The following is a 12,006-nucleotide window of genomic DNA, read 5'->3' on the forward strand; positions in this document are numbered from 1 at the left end:
GATCTTGATCATTTAAGATTTCTTCCTGAATGGAGGTTTTCATAGGCATTTCTGTGTCAAAGTTTTTATAAACTCTAGTGTCTGATGGACACAACTACAACAGCAAATCTGGTGATTTACTTTCCGTAGAATGATGTGATATTGCAAAAGAGTGAGAAGGTATTCCTGCTGACCCTACAGTATCTGATATACTGGTTTAAGGGATGTCTCTTTAAATAGAGAACACTGTCTTGGTAACAATTCTGTGGTCTCAAAATAAAAAAATTAAGTTTTCTAGCTTTGATCTTCTTTTAAAGTTGACATTTTGGGGATATGGTGCCTCCAACAGGTCAACCTGTACCTACAGAGCGAGTGCATCAGCAGCCTGATGGTGCCTCCAGGCTTCCTGATACCGCAAAATTGCCGTTGGCCAGACCCCAACAACTTGGAACCAAGTTTCCCAAAAAATTAAATAGCCAAAAGTTAGTTATGTGGGAGCCACGCCCACAAACCACATCCGGCTCAGGTATACAAGCTCATTTATTGGTCTTATTTCAGAGACCCATAAATAAATCTCAAAAGAGATCAAAAGCTGCAGTTAATCTAGGACCCACACAAGGCAGAACATACAGGGTAAATTGGAGGGGGGTGGGTCAACCCAGCACCTGCCCAAGCAGAGCGCCTGGCAGCAACTTGCTCCCACAATCCAAAATCGCCACCATCTCCCTAGCCTGACTCCACTGTCTCAGGACGGATCTCATTGAGACATAATCTATTGAAAATGCTGGTATGCGGTTTTTGTGACTGAAATCTCCAGGCTTTCTCAGGATCAAGATGGGCTACCTACCCCCGCCTCCCTGTACTTCAGGAAGCCTGGGCAGTAACATCCACACCCCAAAGCTGCTGCCCAGTTGAAAAACTACTCCAACCTTACCGTCCTAATAAAAATACTGAATGCCCTGAACAAACACCATGACTTCTTAGCACCTGTATCACAAACCATAATGCACAAAAGGAAAAGGAGAGAGCAAGTATGAAAGTGCCTTCCATAGGAGGAGGCTGGGGTGGGGGGGGGTGGAGAGTTGGGGGTGGGGGGAGGGAAACAGGGGACATTGGTGTGGTAGGAAATTTACACTGGTGGAGAGATGGGTGTGGGATCATTGTATGACTGAAACCAAATTATGAACAGCTTTGTAATGATCTATCTCACAGACAGTCAGTTTAAAACTTAAAAAAAATAACAAATAAAGTTGACATTTTGAGATTTCCACAATCTTTTGGGTGGGAGGGTTGGGGATCCCTACTGGTACTCATGGAACCCAGACCATCTCCTAGAGATTCTCAGCAAAAAGGGTCAGCAGCTCAGTGTCAAGATCTGGTACAGCTCAGGTCCTGTGGTGCTGGGGGTGACCACCTGCCACCCCAATAGTGCTGAGGGCCTCAGGGTCATACTTGGTAGTGGCCACATGGCGCCATGGCTCCAATAAGATTTAGTCAAATGCAAGTCATGTGCCTTAGTTCCTGTACTACCTTTATAGGCATTTTCACATAAATTTTTTTGGGCCACACTCAGTGGTGTTCGGGGCTTATTCCTGGCGCAGGAATCACACCTGACAGGGCTTAAAGAACCATATAGGGTGCTGGGAATTGAACTCAGGTCAGACAGGTGTAAGTAAGAGCCCTACTCACTGTATTATAGCTCTGGCCCCAACCTTCACATAAAATTTTCAGTTCATATTACAAGTATCTGCTGGAATTTTGATTGGAATTACTTTGAATTGTCGTGCATGAATTTGGAGAGTAGTTTCTCAAAATCATCAACTTAGTGAACACGGCATATTTTTCCATTTACTTAGATTTTTCTTTTACTTCTCTCATCAAGGTTTTGTAGGTTTTCAGAGTACTACTCTTCTATTCCATACCATCTGTTGGATTCAGCCCATGTTGTCTGAGAATAACCACAGTTTTTACTTCCTATTTTCCAATACAATGAAGTTTTTAACCTGCTATATTGTGCAAGTTAGACATTCTAACTAACTACTAAATAGAAGTAACCTCTTTTCCTGTCTCCAATGTTAGAAAGTGTTCAGTGTTTTGCCAGTTAACCACATTTTTGCTATATGTTTTTGGTAAATATCCCTTTAGCAAACTGAGGTATTTATCAAATTTCAGTTTTTTGAAGGGTTTTTAAAAAGCACAAATGGAGCTGAGATGAGCATGATACCAAGATATCTTAATTTTGTTTTATATCACAAAACTCAGTGATATATTTAACATATTTAATGAGAGATCATTTACATACTAGAAACTTGACCTTGTAAATATGTATTCTATTTAGGACTTTTGGTTTATCTGAAAAAATTATGCAAGTCCAACTCCAGAATATTTTCACCAGCTCTAAAAATACTATGTAGTGATAAAATTCATCTTTTAAATAGGTATTTAATTTACCTCACATTTTATATTTAAGTCTAAGCTGAGTATATTGAAAAAGCTCAAAATTTTCTCCTGTGCAAGCCCTACTAAATAGATAATTTGCTGTCATTTGGGCAGGGAGTGGGGGCACCCAGCGGTGCTCAAAAACTTCTCCTAGCTCTGTGTTAAGGGATCACTCCTGGCAGACTTGGGGGACCATACGGGATGCAGGGCTTGAACCCAGGTCAGTCCTGTGCAAGGCAAGCACCCTACCTACTGTGCTATTGCTCCAGTCCCATTATTGAAATTAATCCCATAAGCAAGTCTAAAAACAAAACATGACAAATACTTCATGGAGAGCACAAAAATCCTAGAGAAAAATGTATGTCAGCACATCTGTGTTATACATAATCTGGCATTTAGAATATGCAGTTTTGCATCCTGGAAGCAATATCAAGAACTTAAAGGTGTCCATTCATTTATATTCAGGCAGAATGTTTTGTTTCCTTGTTCCCTATGATTCTTTCATCACAAGTAAGGCTTAAAGCAAAGCAAGGTTTCCTTATTCTTGGTTTTACAAGTGAGACCTCTGCACACTCAAGACCAAGTGTCATGGTGTGTGAGCAATGGGGAAGAACTTGGGTTATAACTTCCTGGTGTCACATCCATTCCAACACATTTCATGTCTGAGAGCAAAAGAACCAAACAAATATACTGAAATACCAAAATTTTAAAGAGTCTACTCTGAAAATAATTTCAGAATTGCAGAATAACTCAGGAAACAGTCCTAAATTCTTTACTCAGGTTTATTTGCTATTAGCATTTTGATCAACTTACTTTTTTACTATCTCTTTGGGACTGGAGCAATAGCACAGCGGGTAGGGCATTTGTTGTGCATGCAGCTGACCCTGGATTCGATTCCTCTGCCTCTCTCGGAGAATGTGGCAAGCTACCGAGAGTATCCCACCTGCACGGCAGAGCCTGGCAGGCTACCCGTGACATATTTCATATGCCAAAAACAGTAACAACAAGTCTCACAATGGAGACGTTACTGGTGCCCGCTCAATCAAATTGATGAACAATGGGACAACAATGTTATAGTGCTACTATCTCTTTGACTTCATCAATTTACTCAGTAAGTTGTCATCTGTCCATCTAACCCTTCTTCTCTCCATACATCTATCCAACCATTCACAATGTTTTTATGAACCACTAAAAGGATATTATATTATGACCCTCTATCAGTAGATATTTCACTGTGTTTCCTAAAAATAGGGATATTTACTTAAATGACACAATACAGTTATAACAAGTAAAATTAACAATGATGAAATTTTGCTATTCATAGTGATTTTATAAAAAGGCTTAGTAATATATTTAACATTTTCTTCCATCTTATATATAGCACCCAGTAAAGAATTAAAGATTGCATTTCCTAGTCACAACTCCTTGTTATTGTTTGGTTGGAAACATTTTTGTATCCTTTGTCTTTTATGACATTAATATTTTTGTAAGACTATTGCTCCTTTTTTTTCTGTTTTTGCAGAATGCTCCTCATTTTAGACCCATCTGGTATTTCCTTATGCTCAGAGTTAACATACGCACTTCCAGATGGAATCCTACAAATGTAATGTTGTGTCTTTCTCAGTTTATCAAATCTAAAGGCACATGATGTTCATTAATACCTCAATGGCAATATTAATTTTGATCACCTGGTCAAATTGTTGCCTGGTTTCTCCATTATATACTAAAATTTACTTTTCCCTGAAACTAATAGAAAATCTGTGGCAAGAAACTTTAAGATCATAAAATGGCCTGCTTTTCCTCAAGGATGAGTTTTTGTAACAGTGATTTTTTTCACTATTGCTACAAAAAGTGACTTCTTCCACATATAAAAAGACCCAGGTTTTGCTTATTACTTGAATAAGTTCCATTTGAGTTTTAACATCTGATTTTATTGTAGTAGTCTGTGTTTATTTATCAATTTATCAATGACTATTATTAAAAACTGTTCATTAACTATTGTCTACCTAGGTTACAGGTAGAATAGTAAAAACTGTTCATGTTCATTAACAATCTTCTACATAGGTTATAGGCAATCTAATTTCAAAGCCAACTAAAATAAATATCCTAATTTTGATTCAATAAAAATGAATCTCTTGAACTTATGCTACAGAAGGGAATTAGAAAATAAATAATATAATTATAAGAACGTACTTTCAAAAACAAGAAGGAAACTTGTAAGGAAAAAAATACCTTTAATCAAATTACAGGTGAATTCTGCTTACAAAGATAATTATCATCCAGTCTTTTCTAAGTAGTGTGACTTTGGGGGATTTTTAATTCAAAGCTTTAACTTGGGTTAAACACAGTTAGCCTACATGAAACTTTCAAACGGTCAGGTGGCTTTAGTTTCTAGTTTGGTAACAAGCAGAAAGAAGAAAATATTTGGATTTTTTAAAATTTAGAAGTTTTTTAATTAAGAAAAAATTAGTTTTAATGTCTTAATTATTTTTAAGAAATTAAATTATTTTCTTAATCACTTTTGCTATATGGCATTTAGTTTTATGTGAGGACAGGTTTTAAAAACCAGTCATCATGCTCGATGAATATGTCACTAACAACTACTCTTTCACAAAAGTAAGTAAACCAGGAAAATAGATCAAAGTCTTAATAAAGAAGACACATTTTTGTCATAGGCCTTTTACTTTTTTGAGCCTAACTTCTCATCTCTGACACTGTCTTACTTGCAATACAATAAAGTTCCAGACTTTATGACTGAAGAGATGTTTTTTTTTTTTTATATCAACAGAATTCAGAAGCCAAAGCATTAGTATTTGGGGCTCTTTTCTTTTTCTTTTTTTTCTGAAAAGCATTTGTAGCTATAAGCTCAAAGGAGGAAGAAAGAAAGAGGGATTAACTCTGTAGGGAATGTCAAAAACATAATTTACAAGTGAGGCAAGAGGAGCAGCTGTATCTGTCGGCCCAATCAAGACTACCAGCTGGTGGGGCTGGAGAGATAGCACAGCGGGTAGGGCTTTTGCCTTGCACGCGGCCGACCCGGGTTCAAATCCCAGCATCTCATATGGTCCCCTGAGAACGGCCAGGGGTAATCCCTGAGTGCAGAGCCAGGAGTAACCCCTGTGCATCGCCAGGTGTGACCCAAAAAGCAAAAAAAAAAAAAAAAAAAAAAGAAAAAAGAAAGAAAAGACTACCAGCTGGAGAATTTGCCAGGAATATGAAAACCATGTCCACCAGATGTCAATGTCAAGTAACACAATTGGAGGCAAAATTTTGGGGCTCAATGCAGGACTTTCTATGCTGCTTACAACCCTTATTTCACGTTAAATAGTATAGTATCTTCAACAGGCTACCAGCAGGGATAACAAGAATATTTCCAAAAAATGTTCTTAATAACAAGACTTTACCCCACCAGATTGACTTACATGCTCAAGTCTACCCCGCAGAGGGCTGGAGTGATAGCACAGTGGGTAGGGCGTTTGCCTTGCACGCGGCCAACCAGGGTTTGATTCCCAGCATCCCACATGGTCGGTCCCCCAGCACCACCAGGAGTAAGTCCTGAGTGCAGAGCCAGGAGTAACCCCTGTGCATCGCCGGGTGTAACCCGAAAAGCAAAAAAATAAATAAATAAAAAAGTCCACCCCACAGAAATTCTTTTGTTAGAAAGAAGTTGTAGCTCACAGACAATATGTAAGAGGTGAGAGAAACTTAATGGCTTCAAGTCATTCTTGTGCAAGAATGGCTTCATGTGGCTTATCAGGCTTATTTTATGAGTGGGGTCCATTTGCCTTTGGAAAGAATGTTCTAAAACTAATTATTTGAACAATCATTCTCCATTTACTATTTAAAATTTTTCTGTTTAATACAGTAGCCACTGGCCACATGTAGCTGTTTAAATTTAAACTAAAAGACAAATAAAATTCTGTTCATCAGGCCTACTAGTCATAATTCAAGAGTTCCACATGTAGCTGGTGTCACCCTACTGGGCAACAGGACATAAACAAATAAAAAATACTTCCATCATCGCAGAAAATTCTATTAGTCCTGCTCTCAATTCTCAACTCACTACTAAAAATGGATAATTATAATTCTCTTCTTTTTAAGAGAAACTCTGGAAGAAAGCATGCTTTATGCATTCTCTTATAAGTCTACCAACATAGTATGAATATGGTGTTAGGTGAGAGTGAGACGAATGAGAGAGGGGATGCAGTAATATTTTCATAAATGCAAACTACTTCTTGCCTAATGAAATGTTCCCATACATTACAGTCACAGGAGTCCCGTGATGCTAATTTTCCAGATAACACAGATCAGTCTAGAAAGGCATTGAGTGATATATAGTGATAAATTACTCTTTCTTACATGTATTCTTAATTGGTTAAAGATTCAATCCATATCAGACAGCTTATATCAGAAGTTGCCTGACTTCTATTTCCCAGTGTGCAAAATAAATATCTCCTTTAAAAAACAGGCTTCTCAGCCGACCCGGATTCTATTCCCAGCATCCCATATGGTCCCCTGAGCACTGCCAGGAGTAATTCCTGAGTCACCCTGGTGCATCGCCATCGCCGGGTGTGACCCAAGAATCAAAAAATAATTTAAAAAAATAAAATAAAAAACAGGCTGGTTGCCCAACTTCACTGCTTTGCAATGGAGGTGCTTTAATACCAAGTAAACAACATAGTCCATAGCTATTTAAAAAATTTATGAACAAGAACATGAGGCCAGTGAAAAATAAAATCCAGAAACCAACCATGTACCTTATTCCTCAGCTCAACCACTGAAAGCCCAGGGAGCAGCTCAGGAGGTGCCATTTTCATGCCTTTGTGACTTCTGTGACTCACATAGGGATGCCTGTTACATCCAGACACCGCTCATGAGGACCCCATGCTAGAACACATCAAGTCATGCTTGCTAGCATGCTGGCCACTCTTCCCTCCTAGGTGCAGGACGCAGTCCAGAATTTCAGTGTTATTTGCCTTGCTTCCCCTTTTTTCATTTGGACACTTTTGCAAATTCACTCAGCCTTGTCAGCCCATGAACTTCTTCCCAGGTTCTTTTTCCAACTTTCAGTTTCCCTTCCAATTATTCACAATAGAAAAAAAAATGGAACAAGATGAAAAACAAAATAAAAGGTTTCCCCCCTCCCTCGAACTCTCCCCTACTCCATCATCAAACAAAAAAAAAATCTGTTTTTCTTTGAGATCATTAACTGTTCTTAATTAGAGTCTCATAAAGATCACTGAGTGAGGCTGAAAATATTCATTCTTGTTAACTTGGCCAGTTTGACGTTCGTGTGATAGCTGCAAAGTTTTCAGGTTATACTCCGGTCTTCCCGCTTACCTTGGCCTTCCCGTCCTGGGCTGACATATATCCAACACACATGCTCTCTGTTGTGTGGCTCCAGAGAAATTCCACTGCAGTGGAAGAGAACACAAATAGGTGCATTCAGATCACAGATGGAAAATAAATCTTTGCTTTTTAGTAGAACAGTTAAAGATAGCTTTATATTTAACATACTCAGTTCCCTATTTTCCATTTGCTCCTTCATAAATGTCAAGATGATTTAGTACTCAAAACTGTGTAATGCCATTTACTGTGTAATGAAAAATATATTTCTTTCTTGTCAAAACTTATGATTATTACATATAAATGAATGCTCTTCTATTTGAAACTTTGTAACATTAAACTCAAGCATGTATGCAATACGCTAATGCATATAGAACACAATGATTTAGTAAATTCAATATTCCATAACTTAGTTTCCTTTATAAAACACACACACACATACCTTGGTTTCTTAACACTGTTATTTGCAAAAAGGAAACAGACTGTCTTGGAGAAATGTCTATCCCAGAGCTAGGATTCACATAAAAATACAAAATATACCTGGAATACCTTATCATACCAGAAAGTAAGATAGTACTCAAAGAATTATGAAATTGTTTCAAAAAGATCCAGAGATCAGACTGAAGGGAGTCCCTTCAGGTTAACTCTGTGCCAGTCTAAGTAGGAAATTTAAAAAAAAGATTGTAGTGAACTACCACTAGTCAACCAAATAAGAATTGGTGAGTCTGCACTAATCAAACAAAGAAATAAACAGGGAAGAAGAGAAAGCTGTGCCCTGCAGCACAATGCCAACAAATAAATATAGAAGAAATTGGAAACCAATATAGTGGGAAAAAATACAGGGAGTGAAAGTTTGTAAATGGAAGAAATCTACATAGTATCAAATCATTTGAGTAAGGTACAGTATTCTATTTTTTAATAGTGAACTTTACCTTTCCACAAAATTCTTTAAAGTGTAAGTTCACAATTAAAAAAATAGAATATTGTACTTTACTCAAATGATTGAAACAAATGTTACCAAATAAGGGGTTAATCAACATGATGTTCATGAGAACCCCCAATACTCAGCTGGTGTTCCTGCCACTGAAATGGCAGAACCAGAATGTCATAAAGACCTACCACACAGATCTAATGTTGCTGCACACAAAATAAATGGTTTAAACCCTTAAAAATTTTCAAAATCAATATATGCCAAAAGAGCTGAAAAACGACTCCCATTTAAAAGAGACAGTGAGGACCACATCCTGGGAGGGAGTCTGTAGTTGCGGCAGAGGGATGCACCTGATAACTGATGGGATGTTGAACAGGACTATATTAGATAATAGCATTGTTTTAGTATTAAATTTTATCATTTTTACTATAGCTTTCCTATCATTATTGGAAGTCTGCCCTGGGCCCTAAAAATTATAAATGTATTAGGCATAAAGGCACCTGATTTTGCCATTCTGTTTTCAAACAGTTCGAGGAGGCAGTGTATACTGTGTGTGTATAAAGGGAAGATGAGAAGGAAGAGGGAGAGCCAATGGAAAAGCAAGTGAAGGAGAATGTAAACAAGTGTATATGGGTTAATAAATCATTTTGCTCACTTTTCTTTTCCTCCAGTTCAATGTTACATCTAACTAAAAAGTTACCCTCCCGCCAAATTCATACTCACACAGAGGTACACATAAAATGATGTCATTTTCAAGTGTACGGTTCAGTTTAAATTGCCTTTTTAAAAGGCATTTATAAAAATTTTGATGCAATTTCTCTACAAAAAATTCAAACGTCTCTGATCGTAAATTGCATTGCTCAACACTAAGCTCTCTGGGCCCCAGGTCATCTGTCTGTTTATATCTCTGAACTAATTAATCCTGAAGACAAGTGTTTATGTTGAGACACAACTGTGGGATCAATGACCTTAAACTGTGAAGGCTTTGCCAGTCACGTGGAGAGGAATGAAACAGTGAGGGTGCAAAGCATGTTCTTCAGATACATGGCTCATTCCCTCATCATTTAATTAATTATCAGACTTGCCAACCTGCTCGACAGACTCCACTAAAGAGTGCAGGGAAATAGCATCACGCGATGAAGCAAGTTCTCTTCACCAGATGTTTTTCTTCCCCACACATCTGCTTTGAACTTCAACAATCTTGATGTCTAGAGCAAGGTCTGGGATGTTCTAAATTGCCTAAGAGAGCAAAGGCATTCAAGTCTTACTTAATTCCCTAGAGTAGTAGCAATGCAATGGTATTAAACAGAAAATAAAAGCATTTATAAAATCTCAAGTGCTCCTTATGCCCTGTTAATGTGACAATTGTTCAGAAATTGGCCAGGAAAATATATGGAAATATATCCAATTTAATTACAAAAGTGAATAAAAAACATTGTGTTTTATTTTTAAGGAAACAAAATTAGAATTTAAAATTACATTATTTTCTTTGAAAAATACAGAGTACCTAAAGGAAATACACTTTAAATATTTAGGCTTAAATAATTAGGATAAACTGGGTACACTGATTAGACATCATTAAGTTTTTATACTGAGTGATTTTGTGTGTGTGTGAAATAAAACTTTTTTTTTTTTCAGGAAATAAGAGGAGAGAGAGAAATGTACTCCAGAGAGAACATGGGCTTCTCCAGAGTGGAAAAAAAAGCAAAGTATATATACCTCCCAAGCAGGAATGTGTGGTCCATTTCCCCAGAACAAGGAAATGTGCCCTAGAGTATAACAGTATACCACTCAGAGAGGAGATGGGCAAATATGCGCCTATACTGAATGATTTAAATGAAGTTCTCAATTCAGAAATTATCTGTACTAAAGAAAGCAACTCAACATCCACAAAGAAAATTGTCATACTTCACAAATATAACCAAAAACAACAGCAACATTATACTGGTACATTTTGTTACCTACTACTTAATCACATATAGACTAGGTTAACTTGACAAAATCAGTAATTCTTTACAAGCTAAATTATAGAATACATCTGAAAAACAGTTCTACTTTAACTTAAGTATATCTCTTAAGGTTAGTTAACGGAACAAGTTATTTTTTATGAGATCTCAACATAGCAGACATGGGAGGAATTAAAAGACAAGAATCTCATAGACCAAGTACTGTCTTTTGTAACAGAATTCAATGAAGTCTTGATGAGGAAACTCAGGTTCAGAGAAGGGAGGTAACATAACTTTGGTTATTTATCTTATTTTTTATTTTGAATTCTTTGTTTTTGAGCCACACCTAACCATGCTCAGGGTTTACTCCTGGCTCTATTCTTGGGTATCACTCTTGGTAGTGCTCAGGGGGTGTCAGGGATAAAACCCATGTCCACTGCTTCAGTATCTCATTTTAGTAAGCTAATATTTTAGTGATACTATTTGTTATCATCTTAATAAGTTACTAATTTTAGTAAGTTACCTCTCAAAGAACGTGGCAAGCTACTGAGAGTATCCCACCTGCACGGCAGAGCCTGGCAAGCTACCCATTGCATATTCAGTATGCCAAAAACAGTAACGACAACTCTCACAACTGAGACCTTAATGGTGCCTGCTTAAGCAAATTGATGAACAACAGGACAACTGTGCTACAGTGCTACTTTAGCGAGTAACTAGAATTTAAGCTGAATTTCTGGATTCCAAAACCTGTGATATTCCATTGTATTCCATAGTTGTATTATTCTAACTCTAAACTTCAAGAGAAGGATTTATCATTGTTACATATTGAAGGACTTAATTTCTTACCAATTCTAATGAGCCACAAAATTGCAAACACAAACACAACTCTTACCCTCAAAATATATATAAAAAAATTCATTCAAAAAGATATATTCTCACCAACATTCATTATAGCACTAAAAACAATAGTCCCACATATGGAAACAACTCAAGTGCCCAAGGACAGATTAATGAATAAAGTAATGTGGTATACTTCTTTACACACACACACACACACACACACACACACACACACACACACACACATATACACACACATACTACTATGAAGCTACAAGAAAAGATTGATTTTATTTGGTTGGTTTTTAGGCTACACCCAGCAGTGCACTCAGAAATCTAAGTTGGAATATAATACATAGGATGCTATGGATAGAACCTCAATGGGCTGCATGTAAGGCAAAGGCCCTACTCATGGAACTATCTCTCTGGTCCAGCCAAAAAAGATTAAATCATGCAGCTTACAGCAAATTGTTAAGTAAAATGAGTCAGAGGGAGAACAATTTTTTTTTTAAATGATCTCATTCA

At 37.1% G+C, this 12,006-nt stretch overlaps 1 protein-coding gene across 3 annotated transcripts in view; it reads right to left on the reverse strand.

The window, feature by feature from the left end:
* The window catches only part of TASP1 (taspase 1), a 299,415-nt gene that overhangs the window by 27,067 nt on the left and 260,342 nt on the right, over positions 1-12,006 (reverse strand). For all 3 annotated transcript variants that reach the window (XM_004610916.3, XM_055130490.1, XR_008629143.1), the window contains exon 13: positions 7,759-7,832. In XM_004610916.3, the coding sequence (XP_004610973.1) occupies positions 7,759-7,832 (74 nt within the window). Of the gene's footprint in view, positions 1-7,758; positions 7,833-12,006 lie in introns of those variants that run through there.

This window comes from Sorex araneus, chromosome 3 (genome assembly GCF_027595985.1).
Source record: "Sorex araneus isolate mSorAra2 chromosome 3, mSorAra2.pri, whole genome shotgun sequence".
Taxonomy (NCBI): Eukaryota; Metazoa; Chordata; class Mammalia; order Eulipotyphla; family Soricidae; genus Sorex; species Sorex araneus.